Raw genomic sequence first — 21,196 nt, forward strand, 5'->3', positions numbered from 1 at the left:
ACCGTGTCATCCACCCCCTCTGGAGCCACGGGGAAACGGTCAGCATTTTTGTCGTGAGAGGGATGGGATTGATTTGGAGGGAGACATCATAAGGGCTTACATACTCACACTTTGATTTTGAACAACCTGTTTCCTTAGCAACTGATCGCCCCGCAGACCTTTGGGGATAGCATGTGTGTTTCTTTTATTTTAGAAGTTGGCTCTTTATGGCTAGGAGATGTTTTATATTGCGTTTGGACAGTGCCGTGACTTTGTATGCCTGGACACCTGCACGTTCGCACCATGAATGCACACATTTGTATTCATAATTTGGGCGCTTTTCTCATTGATAACTCCCACAGTTAACTAATTTAATCAAGGCACTTTGATTTTCCTTTGTAAGCCCAATGTGCTCTTGCAGCGAGCAAGCACGATGATTCTCACACAGATCCACAGATAATTATAATTCTTTCTCAGATGATTAGTGTTACTGAGAAAAATTTGATTTGGGAAAAAAATGTGATGATACACAAGAAAATGGTGAGGGGGTGACAATATTATCAGGGATGAAACCACATTTTCCTGGTTTTAGGGCTGTTTTGGAATTCTGTCTTTTACTAGAGACGGGCGTATGTGTTACCATCCTGCATGCGGTGCTCTTATAAAGGTTTGCCATGAAATTACCACAAATGGGCCTTAACAAAGCCGGATATAGAGTGTGGTTGTTTCTGGTGATGTGCTGCGAAGGCTGTGAGGGCATCCTGTCGGTCTGTGTCAGTTTGTATCGAGCTGATTTGTGCACTGCAGAGGGATGATGTTTTTCTTAATTGCGAGTTTTAATCTGAAGCTCTGGGAACACAGAGTAACTAAAGCAGAGCGTGACTCGACAGTTTCCTGCCACAGGCGGCAAGAAAAAGCACTTATCTACAGTCCAGCTGTTTTCCCCCCTTTTAGATACCTCCATTGTACCCGTCATCGACCCCGTGAGGTTTTTGTGTCTCTAATTTTCTCTCTGAGTGAGGGACACCCAAGGATCAGGAGCTGCTATTGATCTGCCAGCGAGCCAATTTGTTGTCAGAAGCACTTGGCTTGTTCATTATCAGTTTTCCTTGGCGAAGAAAAACATGAGGGGGCTCTCATTTCGTTTAGATGCCCTTGTGAAGCGGAAGGGGAGGTGGAGAATGAAAACAAGTTAGACGTGAAGCGAGAGCGAGAGAGAGCGAAAGCAGATTGCCAACGAGAGCCTCCGAGTGGGAGGCAGCATAAGTTGGTTCGAGGAAAATTTAACAACAGAGGACAGGAGGCTGAGGCAGTGTCTCCTCTGTGCTTGTTTGACCTGCTATTAACCTGAGTGTACTTGGCAGAGACGGCAGCACTGCTGTCTGATGTATCCTTCAGCAATGGCCAGCTAAGACTACCTGTAGTGCAACTTGGCATAATTAAACTGAGCAGAGTGGAGTTAAATGTGACAAAACCCTGACTCATTCATCAATATGACTGATGCCTCTTATATGTTGGGTTGGCAGCAGGGAGTAGAGAGAAACCTTTCCAACTGAGCTGAACAGAAGAGCTCTAATATGGCTTTAATTTAATAGATGCTTAATAATGGAGTTTAAAGTTTAAACTCTCTTCTGATTAGTGGAAGAACAAATGAATTATTTTTCAGTAAGAGCTACCCAGATGTACAAATAGCATATGAGATAACAGGGCAGTGTCCTAAGCACTGATGTAAGACCATTTCTTGGAATAGCTATACTGTGGAGCTGACTAACGGACAGGTGATATCATAATGACCTTCGAGTACTTATGTGACTTCATTTTCTGGAACCTTTGTCTAATGCGTAACTGCAAAACATTTGCAATTAATTAGCTCAATTTGCTTATCTCAGCAGTGGCTTTGGGTTTATTTGCATTAGATCGATTGCTGCAGATTTGCACTAACATCTGTGCGTGGGCTTTCTCTCCCAGAGCGTCCAGTGAATGCGGACCAGCAGGAGCGGACCTTGCTGAAAGGCGTGTTCAGCGTCAGGAAGGGCAAGACTCAGCTGCACAAGTGGGCCGAGCGGCAGGTCATTCTCTGTGGCACCTGTTTGATCGTGGCCTCTGTGAAAGACAGCCTCACCGGGAAGATGCACATCCTGCCCCTGGTGGGGGGAAAGGTGAGAGTTCAGGGTTTAGAGCTTTGACAGCCTGAAAGGGTGGTAAGCTTTCACTTTCTCCAGGGTGGAGGACATGCTCCAAGCTGTGCCATAACACTCTTCAACAACACAGCTGGGTTGGTCGTCTGGATAAAGTTAAAAAGATGACATGCCTGCAGAACCGTGTCATGAAAAGTTCTCAGCCAACAGAGAATGCAAGATCCTCTTACTCAAAGATTAGCAAAGCTGCACACTAAAGCGCAAAATACATAAAAAATCGGTGTGTTTGTGTTTGAGCTGATAAAACTTCAGTGGCACACTCTGTATCTCCACGTGAAACCATAGACTGTATATAAAAGATGGAAATCATCGGTTGGCAGCTTGGTGGTTTGAAACTGCAAATGTAGAGCGAGTGGTGGCTCGGCTCGAAAAACCGAAGGACACTGCACACTTTTCAGTCACACACCTGCTACTGTGTATTCCTTCTGAACTTTTAATAATGTCTTTGTTACGGACGCTAAGACCCTAAACTCACCAGAAAAAAAAAGTTTTTCCTGAGGTTGGCATCAAGTGAGCAAAAAAGGGTCATTTTCCTATAAGCCTCTACACAACCAGGCATAATTTGGAAATCTTAGTATCTCCCCCTGTTGGCCATTAGAAGGAATGCAGGATTTAAAGGACTTCCACATTGGCAAGTTTTAGATCTTGAATGAATTCTCTACTAGCATAGCAGAATCAGTGTTGCTCTTGGAGTTGCATTGTGGCTAATGTGTATCCCAGGTTTTCTTTTTATTTTCTTTTTCCAGTTGTGCTGAATGAGTCCACTAGTGTCACAGAAATACAGAGTTAAATGCTTTTGCGCTATCGCTGCAGTCTTTGTGGCCTCCAGCTAATGTTTTATCCAAGTTGACCAGATTTAAACATGTTATCTAAGGTTTTTTTTGGAAATGTCAAAATCAGAATCACTGAATGTAGCAGACAAAAACACACTAAAAGAAACAAACACAAAATCACCACAAATTAAATATGTCTGTTCAGTGTTCCTGATCTCATCTCTGTGTTGTCTTTGTGTCGAGGTGGAGGAGGTGAAGCGGAGGCAGCACTGTCTGATGTTCAGCTCAGCCGGGTCTCAGGCCCAGACATACTTTGTCAACTTTGACACACTTGCAGACTATCAGCGATGGCACCGGCAGGCGTCAAAGGTAAGTCAAAGGCGAGCGCGTCTCACTATCTGTACATTAAACATTCACTAGCTGGAGGCCTATCTCCCCCTACCACCACTTCCCCTGCCAGTGGCGGACCCCCTCAGACATCGGTGCGTTGGTGGTTCTTTGTGTCCGGGGATGGGCGTCCAGGTACACACCGGCTCACTCCTTGGCGGCCGCTTATCGGGGCCTGGAGCCTGGGGCTCGCTCGGGCCACTTCGGAGGTGGGGTGCCCCCGGCCTCTCGGCCTGGGGCTCGGTCACTCAGGCGCAGCTGGCTGCCGGCGGAGCTCACGGGCGCGTCACTGCAACTCCCCCTGGCTTCTGCTCCGCGGCTGCTGAGTGAGCCCTCATCTGGGACTCTCCTCAGCTCTTTCCGGGACAGTGGCGCAGCTGCCCCTCTGTTGGTCTTCCTTGGTCTCTTGTGTTCTGGGAGCCTCTGGATGTCTGGAGTTTTGATCTCCTCCACACCTGCTTCACGCCCTGGAGGACGGGGCTGTGGCCCCCCCACACCCTCTAGCAGATTATTACATGAAGGAACCTTTTAAAAAAACAAAAAACAAGCGCGTCCATGCTCACAGGTGTACACACGGGTGATCACACCCACAAACTGCACCCTTTTTGGCTCCTACCTCAAAGCACACTGTGTTCTGTTGATCTTATGTGCTGCACAATAATGTTTAACATTTAGTATTTACTGTCATATTCCCATATATCATTGTGATGTTGTTTATTCTATTACTCTTGTTCTCTTCTGCTTGCTTTCTTTTTTCTTTCTCAGCAGGTGATCCAGGTGATCGATATATGCATTTTTTTTCTCTGCCCGTTCTGTTGGTTTTTGTCTTTTGCCCTTCTCCCCCATCCCTCTTCTCAGCTGTTTCTCTTTCCCTCTTTCTTTCTCCCCTTCTTTCCCCCAGTCAAGTCTGTCCCGTATTCACTAAGTGAAAATAAAATAAACAATAAAAGGTGAATCAAATGGACCATTACGGCAAGGCTGGGATGGTCAGTTTGGTAAAGTAAATCCGTTGGGCATCTTTCTTTGCCTTTAGACAACAATTCTGATGGCAAAAGAGCCAAACGGGACAGGCAAAAAAAAAAAAAAAAAAAAAAAAAAACATCATGTAGATTTGCATTTTCTTCCCCTTAATAATAAACACCTTCATTTAGAAACTGCAAAAAAAAAAACAAAAAACAAAAAAAAACCATTCACTAGCTGGGACCACATCCTCACTTTAGGTTTGACGGCATTTCTAGTAGGTAATGGCAGATGGCGTGAACATGAATTGAGGCTGCGGTTTGGGGAAGACCTCAGATGGGACTGGCGGGCCTTGCAGAGGAGAGGGAGGGTGGGAAAATGAGAACAAATGGGGAAAGGGGGGGGTCATATGTAGATATATAGAACCAGAAGGGGCGTGTGTGGAGGTGGTCCCACTCTTGAAATACAGATTAATTATCTCCTGTGTTTTTTTTTAAAACTTAAATCAGAATGTCTGTGAGTCAGATGATGTGAAATGAATGTATTTTTGTATTTGTGTGATATACAATAAATCTATGGGCCTTTCAGAGACTTCTAAGAGCTCTTCAAAAAGAAAATCATTGTCTCTGCACTGCGCAGATTGCTTTGTCTCTAATATCCTAATTAATGTCTGTTGTGCTGCGGCTCCTTCTTGGAGCTGAACAGCCTCTGTGAGAGCCTCCACAGAGGCTGAGCCAACATACAATTAGCCATGGAAGGAGAAAGCCAACAGAAATAAAGAAAATCCAATTAGCTGCAGATTCATGCTAAGTCCAAGATCTCTTTCTTTCACGGTGGTATGGATTACTGGGTTAGACGAGCCTGTTAGCGAACTGTATTTTAGCTGAGTATTAGACTAGAGGTTTCTATGGAGACTGCAGTTGATGGCCGATGAAGGTTTTTGGTGGATTTGGGCCGACGTTTATGCTACATCGCTTAAATCAGAAGCCTGTGTACGAGGCTAACGGTCAGGGAGTGCATTTTTGCTTTCTTAATTAGCACTTCTGGATATCTTGGAAGTCAGACTGTAAAAAAAAAAAAGCATTTGCATTTTACAACAATCACATTAACAATGAAAATTCAGTGTTTGTCAGATGTTAATTGCTGCAAAAGAAACTCACATCATCTTAGGCACTTCGATTGTTGAGCGTTTAGCTATTTGAAGAACATTTCTTTATATTTTGGTTCCAAAGAGACAGACTTTCTTCTAATTTTTTACAAATCGTCTTAAGCAATAGCCCTCCAGGCTTTATGTATGTATGTATATATATCAAATAAAATATCAAAACTGATAACATAGCAGCTAAAATGCAGTTTTAGTCACTCAAAAGTAATGTCCAAGTCTGTGGAGATTTTAATCAAGTCCAGCCTGACTGGACTAGATATTTCTCAAGAAATGGCTTTTACTTTTATAGATGCCATTAACACATTTTACAGAATCTCAATGAAATATTAAACTGTGATGTTGTAACTCAAGCTGTGATCGGCTGTGCTAGTGGCCCAAGTGCTCCAGTTTCTCAGCTTTGCAGGAAACTTTGTGTCACGTTGATTAAGGACTGAACTACCCATCATACCTAAACTGACATATCTTTGCTGTGTTTCATCGTTTCAGTGTTGAATTACAAAGCAAATAATTCAAAACAGCAAAATCTGTCCCGACCTTCCAATTCGATCTCAGAGTGTCGCATCACTGATTTTTTTTTTTTTTTTGAAGGAACAGAGGGCATCTGTCCTGTGAGTTGTTTTGTGGGAGAAGAGCAGTTTCGTCTTTATCAGCCAGTGACGTGATGCCATGCTTGACTGAGCAGCCATCCCATTTTCTGCGTAGCTGCACAGTGTGCAGCTCTGGAGCTAATGGGGGAGATGATTGTCAGAGTAGACTGACTTAGCACTGCTACATAGCCTGGACTGATGGCCAGCATGTAAACTATAGTCTCCCAGGTCTGTGAGGGGAAAAAAAAATCCAGTGACAAACAGCAGTAAAATCCCAACTCTAGATGCAATCACACCCTCCCTGGTGCTTAAAATTTATGTGGAAAAAGTTTCACAACAGCACTGCAAACTGGACAGGATCACAAGGCGTCAGCAACTCTATAAAATCACTGTCATGTAAGCAGGTAGAATGTAGGAGTCAGCAAATGGAACTAAACTCAAAATCAGAGCTTCGTTGCAAAAAAGGCAAATACAAAACTAAACAATAACAGGACATAATGAGAACTGACAGGCAGAAGATTTCACCTACAATGAGGGAGAAGCAAACAATGTGTACAGAGGAGGGTGATTCAGAGAAGTGGACGCACATGGGAACATAGCTGAACTGAATCATGACTAACGAGACAGGGAAGGCAAACCTGAACCGTCTCTCACGCAGGACTGGTGACTATCAAAATAAAACGGGAAGAAACACACACTAAGACTCAGACTAGGACACATAATCAGACATTAACAGTAAGGGATAAACACGGGGACAGGACAAGTATTAATTAGACAAGACAGGGAATGCAGACAAAACGCAGTGAGATCAGACAGACACGGGAATGTGACCGGGGAGACAGAAAGGATAACAAAACACAGAGACATGACTGGGACAGACAGGGCATGAAAGGGGCACTCACATAATGAAGAAATAGAAATAACAAACTCGGATGCACTAGAGAATGCAAATTTCAGGGCTAACTATTACAAAACTTGAATATAAACAATTCATAAATTTAAAGGAACGGGTAAAGAATCAAGAACAAACTCAAACCTCACACACACACGCATGACGATCAGTTTCCTGAAAAAAAGAAAAGAAAAGAAAGACAACTATGATGATGGTAAGCTTAAAGACAGGGCTGTTATATAGACAGCATAAGCCAGAGGTGTCAATTGTAAGGCCTTGGCACCAGTATCTGAATTGCTTTGGAAAATGTCTCCCAGACCTCCCCCATGGACATTTATATTACACCAACTAAGTAAGAGATAAGTAATGGAAAAGATTTAAATGACAGAAAAGTTGTTGTTTTTTTCTCTTTTTTAAATTTGTTTGTTTTTATTACAGTGTGTCCAAAGTTAGAAAGAAAAAAACAGAAACTGACATTTTTTGCTAAGTTTTATAGAACCTACAGGACAGTCTCGGCATCGAGCTCCCAGAACTTTTCTGTAATTATTCACAATTATTTCTTATAGTTAAAGCCCAAACAGTCATGCTGACAGATTACTTTCTTCATTTACTAGCGCAGTGTCTTCCTATTGTGTAGAAAAACGACATGCTGTTGTAATTACGTGACTTTTTTAATACTAAGATAACCCTAGGATTAAATTTGCAGTTAAACATCTGTACAGTGACAGAATGGGGAGTTTCACTGGTCTGTGGGCTGTGTTTGCCCCGTGATATAAAGACATTTTGACATCCAATGCATAAGCTGTACCTAACATACTGCAAATCATCATGCTTTTGGTTAATAAGATCAGACTTTAACTGGTTATTCTGTTACTGTTTTAACTGTTGCTTTCCTAGAAACTTCTTGTACTGGAATGTGGGAAACTATCTGAGTTAATTCTTGATGAGGCAGCTCGGTAGTGCCGATACGGAAGTCAGTGGAACTCAGTTTTTGTCATATATCATAAAGCTGAGCACAACTCACTACTTGACCCTTGACTTTTAAATAGACGACAAACACGTAGCTAATATGTTGTTCTAAAATGAATCATCAGATGTGAGCTCGTAGCTCTCATTTTTAGAAATGTTGCCTGACAGTTGTAGCTGTGGTTGCACCATGTCATGCTTATTTTAATGTAAAAATATTCGACATAGCCAAGTTTGCATGTAAGAGTGATGCTTTAGGTACATGAATTGTAACTTGGTGTTAACTCAGTCTGCTTGTGTCTGCATGCGTGTTTAGGTGGTGTCTCAGACGGTAAGCCTAGTGGACTTGTCCTGCTACAGTCTGGAAGCAGTGCCTGAATATCTGTTTTACAGTCAGGACATTACCCATCTCAACTTGCGACACAACTTCATGAGCCTGCAGGGACCTGGAGGCCTGCTCAACCTCCCCAGGTAACCACATGAAATCAAATGAAACATCTTTGCAAGAAAGAGATGGTATTACATCGTCCTGTGGCTGGAGAGCACGCTATCATATCCGTATGGTGCTAAGTATCTGTCTCGCTGAACTATGCCTTGGCCACTGCAATGAATCCCCAGTGCTTGTTATTTTGATGGCCGGGGCTTTGGAAAGCTTTTATCAGTAAAACCTTTTAAACTTGACAGTCGCCGTCCCTTCGTTACTTTTTAGGATGGAAATTAGTTATTTAATAATATCACAAAATATTTTGTTGTTTGTTCACTAATTATGTGCTTTATTAGATAGTCTCTTTAAAATTTTAATAATAATTCATTGATTACTATGTTTTTCACTCTAGTTATTTTCCAGTTAGTCTGCTGTTTCAGTGTTACTGTGAGCATATGTTGCACATCTCTTTGTTATCACACATTTAATGATCCCCACTCATTTATGTCATATCTGTGGCTCCGTATGTGTGGCTTTCATTACATAGGGCATGAATTTAGGTGTATGTCCTTGCTCCTTGGAGCTGAGCCTGTTTAAACAAGCTGAGGTCATTAGCACATTGCTATAAATTGTGACTCAACCCGCTTTAGTTTCTGTTGAATGCCTGGTTGAATGGGTGTTAGTGTACTGAATGCATGCTGTTATAAAAAGATTCTTTTCTGCAGCTTACTAAGAAGACTGGTTTCTCTTTCACTGCTCTTCTTGATGTTGTCTTTAGAATAAAGTTGGTGAGCAATTGTGGTGGACAGGCTGACAGATGAGGTCAGGCAGGAGTCTCTGAGGACTATGATGTTCGCAGACGTAACTACAGAGAGCAGGTGGAAGAGAGCCCGGAGAGGTGGAGTTAAGCTCTGAAGAGAAGAGGAATGAAAGTCAATAGACACAAGACAGAATACATGTGTGAGAGAGATGGGGTCAAAGATCCAAAGCTATGGACAGTACAGAAGAGAGGAAAAGAAGTAACTGCAGGCAGGGTGGAGTGGGTGGAGACGAGCGTCAGATGTGATTAGTGACAGAAGGATAGTAGCAAGAGTGAAAAGGATGATGTACAACGCCGTAGTGACACCTGCTGTGATATACAGTTTAGAAGCTGTTGCACAGATGGAGGTGGAGTTGAAGATGGCAGAGATTGGAAACGAATTAATCAGAGGGAAAGCTTAGGTTGAAAAGTTTCAAGATGGAGTTAAAGAGTCAATCCTGAGATTGTTTGGACATGTGCAGAGGATGGATAGTGGATACACTGGACAAAGGAAACTGAAGATGGAGCTGCCAGGCAGGAGGAAAAGCAGAAGAGCACAGAGGAAGTTCATGAATGTAGTGAAGAAGGACATTCAGAGGGTTGGTGTGATAGGAGAGGACGCTAGGGATAAGGTGAGATAGCGCTAGACGATCTGCTGTAGCAAGCCTTAAAGGCGGCAGCCGAAAGAAGAAGGAGAAGAATATTACATGTGAATAGTGTTGTGACTCATGACAACACTCCCAGCATCTGGGGTGCAAAATGGGAGGTGAAAATTAGTAATCAAGATAGAATTTCTAGTTGTGACCACAGGGTGTGATTATATGTTTTAATCAACAAATGCACATGAAGAGAGAAATGAAAATCACATTTATGTGTTGTATGCAAAGCAGGCCTGGCCACTCTAAACTGAGATATCAACTGTTAATATCAGGGAAGTGATAGGAGCGATTTAAATACATATATGTGTGTGTGTGTATTTAAATCGCTCCTATCAGTTATGAATACTGTTCTTTGTTGCCTGAAACAGGCATAACATGGTGAAGCCTGAAGCAGCATTACAAAATATTACAGAACTCCTACCGTGCAGCACACGTCCAACAATGTTCACCAGACTATTGAGAAGTGCTGTTCAGCCTCTGCTGGAGGGTGGACAACATGGATTTAAACTATTTTTACTGCTCTTTCACCACAGTGTGCTGAACCAGTCATCCACTGAAGGCAACAACGATGACAAAAGCAGAACCACAAATAAACATTTACCTCTCGTACTTTAACTTGCATGATTTGATCGCTGTTTTGTTCCAGACATAAAGCCCATCTGTGTTCTTTTTTATATCGACCAGTTTAAACTTTTTTGAGAGCAGTATGTCTGTGATACATGACAGTGGTGAATTCAAACACAGTTTGATGGCCTTGATGGTGTTCATTCCTGATATACTTTTTTTTTTTTTTGCAAATGCAGATAATGTAAATCGTAAACAAAGTGAGCCCGTAGACTTCACATTCAGTTTTTTCTTTTGTCAGGTTTTCTCAGCTGAAGAGCCTGAACTTATCTCATAACCGTCTGGGTGTGTTCCCCGAGTGTGTGTGCGAGATCCTCACCCTAACTGAACTCAACCTCTCCTGTAACAGTCTCCACGCCATCCCTCTACAGATAGGCAACCTTCAAAGGTTTGGCACACGTCAATTGCACACAGTGCGTACATTGCATAGGTACACTTTGTTGAGATATCAGTTGATAGCAGCACAGACAAAAGATGTTAGAAATGTCAGTTAGATGCCAGAGTTGCAAAATAAATAAAAGGCGCATTAAATTATATTTTTCGAAAAGGATGCAATAATTATTTTTTGCCAGTCGCCATTGTGGTTTGTACTTTTAATCCACTATACACATAATGAGGGAATAAGGGAGTTGAAAAGGACAGAACATTTTGTTATGCACTCTGATAAAATAAAGCTAAATCATGCAGCATTTCCTAGGTCGCTGTGCAATAGATAATGGCTACAAATACAAATTGTTGTGAGCAGATATTTTGTCCGCTCTCTAAAGTAAAAGAAAGCAAAGGACTGTTTTGTCCCTTTCTTTCTCTTAGCCTGCAGACGCTGTCTTTGGATGGAAACCACCTCAGCTCCCTGCCTGATGAGATGGGTGGCCTGTTTCAGCTCAACAGCCTGGGGCTTTCCTTTAACAGCTTCTCTCACGTCCCTGCTGTGCTGGAGAGATTGAGTGTAGTTGACAAGCTGGCTATGGCTGGGAACAGAGTGGAGAGTCTGGATTTGTGCACTCTGGTCAGAATGAGCCACCTGAAAAACATTGACCTCCGGTAAGAGGCCAGTGAGGAACAAACAGCTCTCAGCATCTGCGCTTCCCTTTGACTCATTCCACTCTGTCATATCCTTCTCTGCTTGGTCTTCTGCTCAGCCATATGTTATTGAATAGAATAATGCTGGATCAGGATATAATATTTAAAAGGATCCTACTAATGACTGTCATTCTTTCAGTGCCTACAAAGAGAGGTGGCAGGTGGAGAATAATTGTGTGCTGCCAATTAGCTACAAGTTCCTCTTTTGTCTCTTTCTCCATTAAATGTCCTGAACTTCAGCCAGGGCTGCATTCACCTAAGCCTTACCTATTTCTTTAACAAATGTTCATAGATGGCACATTTCCTCTGAATAAATGCAGTGTCCAATTTAACACCAGGGAGCTGTCCAGAATTGTACTTTTCACTGCACTGCAGCACTAAACGTTTTTAGACGTGCAGTGCCCTGAAGAAAATATTTGCTCCCTCCCCGATTTCTTAGTTGTTTTGCATACGTGTCATATTTCATTAATACACAAATTAACCTGAGTAAATGCAAAATGTAGTTTTTAAATTAAGATTTTCGTTATTAGGGGAAACAAGCCAAACAAACCTACTCGACCTTATGTCAAACATTAATTGCCCCCTAAACCTAATAACTGGTTGTGCCACTCTTGGCAGCAAGAACTGCAGCCAAGCATTTGCAGTAGGTGGCAATTAATCTTTCATATTGCTGTACAGGAATTTTGGTCCGCTCTTCTTTGCAGAATTGTTTTAATTCAGCCACACTGAAGGCTTTTTGATCACAGCCGGCCTTTTTACGGTCCTGTAAAAGCATCTCAATCACATTTAAATGATCTCAAACAGACTTTGACTAGACCACTCCACCAATCCTTGATTTTCTTTCTTTTTTTGAGTCATTCAGAGTTAGAGTTGCAACCACCACCATGTTTCACTGTTGGTATGATGTTCTTTTTTATAAAATGCTGTTGTGGCATGGTGGTTAATCTAGTAGGGTAGATAGGATAGAGGAGGACAAACACACAGATTAGAGTACCTGTAACTGTTGCAGAACATGATCAAAGCTGCCTGGGTTATCGCAAAAAAATTCCCTGGTGCCTGATATCACGCTCAGAGAAAAGGCAAAGGAGCAACCTGGATCGGCAGGGAGAGAGAGGGAGAGAGACAGAGAGTGTTGGAGCAGGGAGAGTAACCCATCTGGTTACACTGTGAGAAGTTTTATGCCAAATGTAACGGGACTCAAACCTTCCAAAAAGTTCCACTTTTCTCTCATTAGTCCACAGAATATTTTCCCAACGTCTTGGGGATCATCAAGATGTTTTTTGACAAATGTGAGACCAAAGACCGAATCTTTGTGTAGTTTTTAGGTGGCAGTTTTGCCCAGTCCCTTTCTTATTGTTTAAGCGTGGACTCTGACCTTAACCGAAGCAAGTGCCACCTGCAGTTCTGTAGATGGCTCTTTCGTGACCACCTGAATGGGTCGTCGATATGCAAATTTTGGTAGGCCGGCCAGTCCTGAAAAGGTTTATCTCTCTTTCAAGTTTTCTCTATTTGTGGATAATCGCTCTTACTGTGGTTCACTGGAATCCCAAACCCTTAAAAATGGCTTTAAAGCACATTCCAGACTGATAAATGTCACTGACTTGTATCTAAGCTGTATTTTTACATCATGGTATGATATGTTGCTTTTTAAGGTGTTTTAGGCTACTACTTCTCAGACAGGAAGTCTGAAATCAAGAAATCACTCTATTGAAGAAAAATCTTTTGAAAAAATCATGTTAATCACACTTAATTCATGATTCAGTGCTTGTTAGTTTTCACAGAGGGTGAGGTAGGTTTGGATAGTTTTTTCCCCTTAATATCTGAAATCTTAATTCAAAAACTGCACTTTGTATTTACTTGCGTTATGTTTATCTGATATTACAATTTGTTTGATGATCTGAAACATGTAGGTGTGGCAAATATTAAAAAACTAAGCAATAAGGAAGGGGGGGGGGGGGGTACTTTTGATGACACTGTACCTGTACTGTGAATGTGAGAACGCAAATCATCAACATAGTTGGATCTGACATTAAGTGGCCTTTAACCTGCCAGCTCCCTATCACATGGCTGACTGAGCCTGCGCGAGGCTAGCACAGGAAATTGTCCAATAAATTTAAGCGAGTGAGTGGGTGTCATGTGTCCTACCTCCTGCGTGCTCTATCCTGGAAGCGCAGTTCATTTCCAGCAGGATGCATTTGAAGTAAACTATCTCCTGCTGTGTGATATACTGTAGTATGTGAGTAAGGGAAAATATGTCTGTGAAGGTTCTCAGTCATCCAGGTCATCGTAGTCTTTGCAAGCTCTTTTGACTGAGTAAGGGAAACTTCTGACAGTGTCCTGAATTGATTATCCTGACATTGTTCCACTCTGTATATGCCAGCCTCTAAGCAGTTCACAAATAAACAATATGTCATATGGAGGGACGGCAAAGAGAGGACCTGACTGCAAGATGCAGAGCCTGACGAGGCAGAAAACAAAATGAGCCTTTATTGACCAAAATCAAAAACATGAAAACACAAAGTCCAGAGGAATAAAAAAATAAATAAAAAGAATATGGAAAGATATAAGGCACAAGAGACTGACAAAGGGCAAAGAGAAAAACACAACTATATGAAAACAGAGGGATGATTATACAAGGCAGCACAGTGAGAAAGAACTCTGCACCGTACAAGTGGGGTGTCTTGCTCAAGGGGACCTCCATGGCTGGTAAACTGGGATAAAAAAACATGCTAATTTTTCTTGTGGTGCGAAGATTAAGCTGGCAACCATTCCTCCAACCACAGCAAGATAATTTCTCAACCTTGTGAGTTAAGTTGTGGTGTGCAGGCTATATTTATAAGGACCAAGGTGCAGCTGTGGTGAATTTATGCTGGCAGCTCTCATGAAAGATGGATGAGCTACTAAAGAGCATGTATCTGAGTACAGTGATGTACCGTGCACTCCTGAAATCAGAATGTATTTCCTTTTCGTTTCACTATGTGAGGAAGGTGTTTTTAAACGTATTACCGGCATCAAAGGTTGTGATATGATATTTTAAAAGATAAACTGATTTGGGACAGCCCTAAAAATCATGCCGCTTGCATACAAAATCCTTTTTTCTGTGCTCTGTTCTCTCTGTTAAATATAGGCTGAATGGATTGCGGTGGGTGAAAAGTGAGAATCTAGAGGTAGTGAGCCAGGTGACCCAGCTGGACTTGCGGGACAACTGCTTAGAATCGCTAGACCTCGGCTCTGTGTGCAACCTGGAGACTCTGCACTGCCAACGCAACCAGCTGGGGACACTCACACTCAGCGGTTTCACACTGCGCATGCTTCATGCCAGCAGCAACCGTGAGTCAAATAGAGCGTCAAGTAGCTGCTATTAATGCATCACTGGCTATTTGTCTGTATGTTCCTGCCCTTCCCTCCACTGTTACATGCATCATGTAAGTGCACGTAGGAATGGTCCAGATGTTTGGTTGATGATTGCTGCCTTTATCTGCCTACAGGCCTTACAACAGTCAACATCTATCCAGTCCCTAACCAGCTGACGCACATGGACCTATCACAGTGAGTTCTGGCTGGGAATAAGAAGTGGCTACAGAGACGCTGATGTCTAAAAATAGTATCTTTGTCTTTGTGCTCATTAATCTAGTTCTGCTCAGTGTTTATGTGGTTGTAAATCAACATGAATACTGAAATAGATCATTATCACCCAACAACCTCCAAACATATTCTGTGTACTTATATAACTGTTAAAGGATTTGGAGTTACAATATTTATGGAAAATTTATGGGACTTGGAGGAATTGTAATCATCGCTTTGGTTTATTTTTTATCATGTCGGCAAAGGCAGCTGAAGCCCCTTTGCAGCATATTCTCATCCTTTCAGCTGTTAGAGTCACTTTGCCTGTAGGGATTAAATAATAGCTGGACAGATAAATGAGTAAAAGATGCGCAAATCTGAGAAATCTCTTTTAAGGTCACGAACCTTTCAAACTTTGAAATAGGCCAGTGGTTAAATAAGCTGTCTTGTGTTTTTGCCAGTGTGAGAAACATCTGCACAATTTCTTTCTACCAAACATCTATCCCCAACTGCACGCGCTAATTGTTTTTGTTAAAGTACAGATCATTTGCAGGGCTAAATAGCCCTGGAGAATATCGGTTTGGCCTGACCAACTGCTCAGTTCGTGTGTGTGTTTCTGTGTGTGTGTGTGTTGAGACAGGAACCTCTTGGAGTATCTTCCAGACTGGGTGTGTGACTGCAGAAAAATTGAGATGCTGGACATTACACGTAACCTCCTGTCGGAGCTTCCTTCCAGGTTATGAACCTTTTTTAAACATTTTTGCACAAATTGAATTTATTCCGCCTGTCGTTTAATAAACAGCTGCCTAAAATCCTTAATAATGAGATATGATTTTAAACATTCTTTCTAACTACTCGCATGAATGCCAGCTGGTGCAGATAAAGACCATTTTTTACAGTAGTGAAAATGTGGTGTGAGGTTTTCTTGTGTCTGTGTGTTTTGGCTGCAACATTAAAACGTGGCCATCTTATAGTGCCTGGCTCAGAGTACCCTCATTCACTGCCAGGCTCTAGTATTTGTATCAGACAACAGTGAATGAATCAGAAAAGACTTTTGAAAACTGGATGCTGCTCCCCTGTCTTTTGTACGCACTCATAACTTTGTTGCTGGTATCTGGGGGAAAAGCGATTGTGCTAGTTTGTATGGGCAGGTAAACTGTAGGTCAGTAGGTCACTGATAGATTGGTGAGGGCTACCCACCACCCGCAAAGTTTCATAAGTGCTTTTTCTTTTCCTGATCTTGCTCTGTGATGTGTCTTCTGGCCTCCAGCAGACTGCTTAACAACTTGAGTTTGAGGAAGCTGCTGACGGGATACAATCGCTTGCAAAGAGTGCCTGAACTCCTTGACCATGTCCCTCTGGAAGCCCTGGACCTCCAGCACAACATGCTAGCTGAGCTTCCAGAGAGTCTGTTTCTGAAGGCCTTAAAGTAAGTCTGAATCGCTGTACTCTCTCCTTCTTTTTTCAGTGGCCTTTTTGACTTTTTCGTGTTATCATTTGTGTCCTTTATCAGCTGGCTCGCCTGCTTCGAAACTTTTATTGGCAGTGACTTCCCTGTTGTGTTGCAGTGGACAGTCATTGTACTACAGCTCATTGTTTTGGGAATGAAGTGGAGATTATAGGAAGAGATTGTGGTCAAGATCAGTGGAGCATTCCACACCATAACTGGAGATTCATTTTCTCTCCTGTTTCCTGTGTGGTAAATCTTTTAACACCCATTAGCAGTTCAAATGGTCTAATGCACTTTACTGTCTCTATTGCCGAGATGTAATGGGAGTGACTACTTTGTGCATTATGTGTTTCCTGAGAGCGATGTTAGGAGGGTTATTTTTATTCCAAATAAAATAGGTTACAGAATACTAGCTACCCATCTGAAAAATGCAATGTAATGTAACCGTTTATTCAAAACATGTACTGTAATGTAACTTATTAAATTTAATGATCTTTTTTTTATTACTTAGCTACTTACTTATTACTTACTTAATTTTTGATACCATGGTGTAGTGGCTAACATATTTGACTTACACAAAAAAGATCCCTGTTATGGGACCAGAGCCTCAGGGGATCACAAACTACTGGACTCCTGGTACTGGTCCCAAGCCTGGATTAATGGGAGGGGTGTGTTTTGAAGGGCATCCAGTGTAAAATCTGTAACAGATCAAACTGACGATCTGCTGTGGCCGTCCCTTGGGAAATAAAGGAGAAGATGGCCTAATCTTTCTTTATTGCTTTATTAAATGTTATGAACTGGGCAATAAAGAAATTACTCTGTAGGCTGTAGGTGTTTCTTCAGGTTTGGTAGAATGATAGAAATTTGATTGCTGGTAAACAAACTTTAGCGTATAAAGTTATGTTTTTATCCCTTAGCCATAAATGACCGATGGGGTATTGTCACCACCCTCCCGGGCAGGCGGTGCGGACACCCAAGTTTGTCCATGCCATAACTCGAGAACGAGGCGACTTAGAATTTTGAAATTCATGCCATAGGTGTGTCTGCTTAAAATGTCACACAAGTTCAGGTAAACTTTCTGAAATTACCAAGGATTTTCTAATTTATAGCATAATAATCTACTAGGAGGCTGACAGGTAGCACTGGCAGCCTCCAGTATTTTATTTTTGTAAAAGTTCAGAATGAAAGCAGCACTGAAAATCGATAACAAAGTAACAGAGGTGGCCCAAATGTATAGAACAACTCCTTGTAAGCCATCGTACCTTTTATGGGTTTTTTCTCCAACTACTTAGTGACCCAGAATATCCAGAAATACGCAACCAGGTCAAAAAGAGTCACATTTTAGCTTATCCATCCCATTTGTTGTACTCTGAGCACGTGCTCATTAAGAAGGTAAAGGGTTTTGATGCAGTAGTCTCCAGATCCAAGACGATTTTCTCCTATGGAGACAACCTTAACCTCACGGATGTTACTCATTTGTAATTAAAAGCATTTTAAACAGTGTATATAGTTTAATTAGGTTTCTCAGTAACTAACTGAACACAACTCCATTTAATTTTTTATTTAACTATGTTAAACATAAAAAAAGCCAGACCTCCAAATAAGCTGTAAACTTTATCGTGGTGTGTATGAGCTGGAGAGCTGTCAGTGCACGCCAGTAATGTCTGAGGCTGGTTTATAACAACAGCGTGATGAGATTCACTCCTCACTGGGTCAGAGGGACAAGTTTTATTACTTTACAGTACATGATAAACACAGAAAATGACTTGACACCAATTACATAACAACCACTGGAGCTCATATTACTGGCCCACTTTAATGCGCAGGGTCAATGAAATGCAAATCAATGCTCCACCCGCAAGAATAAATTAGAAGAAGGCTTTTTATGTTAGAAAATATGGAAGCTCCTAAAATCTCTATAATTCTTTAAATGCAGATTTCAGACGCCTCAGTCGTCTTCATTTCGCTGCAGAAGCTGAGGCCACCTGGAATATTATTTAATTTGCAGTTAAACATGTTTCATCGCAAACAGGGTGAAAATGTGTCGTAATCAAATTCAATTTGCACCCGGCCTCCCAAACACCAGCAGACTGAGCTCGCTTCACTTTCACTGAAATATACTCTGTCAAGTATATTCAATATGAGAATCATGCGATGTTACTGATACCGTTTATCAGCCATCAACAGTCTTCAAAACCTTTTAGCTTGAACATCAGCTGCGGTAAACGGGATTTGAATGGGTGGGTGCGTTCCTCAGATGCACTGCTGATTACTTGAGCTGTTGTGTTAATTGTTTTTCTGTTTGTCTTCTCTTACAGCCTGAAATACTTAAACGTGTCAGCCAATGCCTTGGAAAGCATTCCGCCGAGCAGCCAATCAGAGGAGAGCCTCAGCACACTCCAGGAGCTCTACCTGACGGAGAACAACCTGAGCGAGAATTGTGGCGCTCTGCTGATCGGACACCAGAACCTGCGGATCCTCCACATTGCCTACAACCAGTTACTCTCATTCCCTGCCAGGTGAGTTCTCCTGCCTTCTGTGTGTCTTAACTATTAGTTTAAACCAAGGTGCAAATTGAACCCTTTTAAGCACCCACAAAATACTTTATGAGGATCAACAAAATGTGTGGTGCTTCTTTAGGGTTACTGTGCAGTTAAAGAAGTTATTATTAAGAATAATTACTGAAGCATTACTTGCATTATAAATTCAATGTAAGTTTTTCCCGTTTCAGCCCAGCTGTTATTGTTTCATGTTTGTGTCTTTAGTAAGCTAAGTAAGCTGGAACTGCTGGAGGAGCTAAATTTAAGCGGCAACAATCTAAAAACAATACCCTCCACTGTGTCCAGCTGTAAGAGACTGCACACCCTCATAGCACACTCGAACCACATCAGCGTCTTTCCAGAGATCCTCAACCTCCCTGAGATCAAGGTCAGGCCCGTTGCAGTTTTCTTTGTGTCACATGATCAACTTTAAGCGTGTTTCGGCTCACCTGGTTTTGCATCTCTTTAGCTTGTCGATCTAAGCTGCAATGAGCTCACTGAGATCCAGCTGCCCGATTCCCTGCCTGCCACTTTACAAGAGCTGGACCTGACAGGCAACAGCAGCCTGATGCTGGAACACAAAACCCTCAATCTCTTCAGGTGAGGCGCAGCACCCAATACTGAACTTCTTGTCACATAGGGGCACACAATAAAGGTGTACAGTGCACTCTAGTGTATTTCTTTTTTTCTCTTTTATTTTTAGCCACATCACCACCCTGAAATTAGACCAGAAATCTACCACAACAGCAGGAGACTCTCTGAGCGCCTCCAGTCCTTGGAAGCATGGCTACTCTGAAATGAGCGGGCAAAGGAACAAGTGTGTACAGATCTTCTCTGTTTTGTGTTTTTCTTCTATAACTGTGTTATAGGGTTGTCTTTTTTTTTTATATCAATTTTATCATTACCTGTTGCTGGAATCATTTATTTTTAACAATAATTCATATAGTGTTGGCTTATAATTTATTTACCTTTCATACAGTGAAACTATAACACTGTTGCCTCAGCCCATCTTAAGAGTTTGGGCCCAGCCAAGCAACAGCACAGTTTCTTGATCTTAAAATATGCACATCTGTTTCTTTCCACTGTTGAGTTTCACATTGTTTTTGTGTGGATGCAGTTTTCATCGATTCCTTGTTTTCACTGCACTGCCATAAGCCCACGCAGTGCAATTTTCTAATGCAGTGGCAACTGAAGGCCGCTGGTTAATTTCTCAGTCTCTACATTGAACATAATGTCTTCTCATTTAAATGCACAGTTTAAATATTTTACACTTTGTTTTTATTCTCAGTACTTGATCATTTCTTAGACCGCCTGTCATATTTAAGAAACACATAGTGACAGATTAACTTTTACAGAAACAATAAATAATGTTGGTAATTACAAACACTGTTCATTCATTGCCATAGATTTATCAGTGGTGTTGTGATAAATATGCTGAGCGCTGTACATTTTACACAGCGTGGCGAAGTTTTGTGGATGGATGTGCTAAATCTATTATTGTGCATCTTTTGTTGGGGACAGGTTGTGTGTGTCTGTGCTGGCTGTAGACCACTTCAGAGACAGCGTGGAAGCATGCTATGGTATCTTTGACGGAGACCGCAACGAGGAAGTGCCTCGCCTGTTGCAGTGCACTATGGGAGACGTGCTGTGCGAGGAGCTGCAGCACTCTAGTGTTGACAGTGTGTATATGTGCAACACTTTCCTCACCTCACACAGGTAACATGTTGTTCTGTGTAACTGTTTTTCATTATCAATACCTGGCTTTTACTTGCATTCACTGACTGTAAGAGTTTGTTTTTGTCGTTTGCCGATTGGTGGGGGCGCAGGAAACTTGGTATGGCCGGTCAGAAGCTGGGTGCATCTGGCCTGCTGTGTTACATCCACCATGAGACTTCAGATCCAGGAGCATCCTTTAGCCTTACTGTGGCCAATGTGGGTACCTGCCAAGCCGTGCTGTGCCGAAATGGACAACCTGTACCTCTCTCTAAGGTTTACAGTTTGGAGAACTGCACTGAGGAAATGGAGCGGGTTAAAGTCAGTAAAGCCATTATTACAGAGGTAATGCCTATGTTGGTTTTCAGCTGTTAAATGGGAGCAATTGCACATAGCCTCTAATCTAGTGTTAATATGCTCTGTCATATTCCACTGT

At 42.0% G+C, this 21,196-nt stretch overlaps 1 protein-coding gene across 1 annotated transcript in view; it reads left to right on the forward strand.

The window, feature by feature from the left end:
* Window positions 1–21,196, forward strand: part of phlpp2 (PH domain and leucine rich repeat protein phosphatase 2) — a 40,965-nt gene that overhangs the window by 12,779 nt on the left and 6,990 nt on the right. Inside the window, exons 4-18 of the mRNA XM_004543104.3 lie at window positions 1,948–2,138; window positions 3,194–3,319; window positions 8,224–8,378; window positions 10,655–10,801; window positions 11,224–11,454; window positions 14,621–14,823; window positions 14,982–15,042; window positions 15,698–15,793; window positions 16,331–16,486; window positions 18,826–19,026; window positions 19,273–19,435; window positions 19,517–19,647; window positions 19,751–19,864; window positions 20,569–20,763; window positions 20,874–21,105. Of these exons, the coding sequence (XP_004543161.2) occupies window positions 1,948–2,138; window positions 3,194–3,319; window positions 8,224–8,378; window positions 10,655–10,801; window positions 11,224–11,454; window positions 14,621–14,823; window positions 14,982–15,042; window positions 15,698–15,793; window positions 16,331–16,486; window positions 18,826–19,026; window positions 19,273–19,435; window positions 19,517–19,647; window positions 19,751–19,864; window positions 20,569–20,763; window positions 20,874–21,105 (2,402 nt within the window). The remainder of the gene's footprint in view (window positions 1–1,947; window positions 2,139–3,193; window positions 3,320–8,223; window positions 8,379–10,654; window positions 10,802–11,223; window positions 11,455–14,620; window positions 14,824–14,981; window positions 15,043–15,697; window positions 15,794–16,330; window positions 16,487–18,825; window positions 19,027–19,272; window positions 19,436–19,516; window positions 19,648–19,750; window positions 19,865–20,568; window positions 20,764–20,873; window positions 21,106–21,196) is intronic.

This window comes from Maylandia zebra, linkage group LG1, assembly GCF_041146795.1.
Source record: "Maylandia zebra isolate NMK-2024a linkage group LG1, Mzebra_GT3a, whole genome shotgun sequence".
NCBI lineage: Eukaryota > Metazoa > Chordata > Actinopteri > Cichliformes > Cichlidae > Maylandia > Maylandia zebra.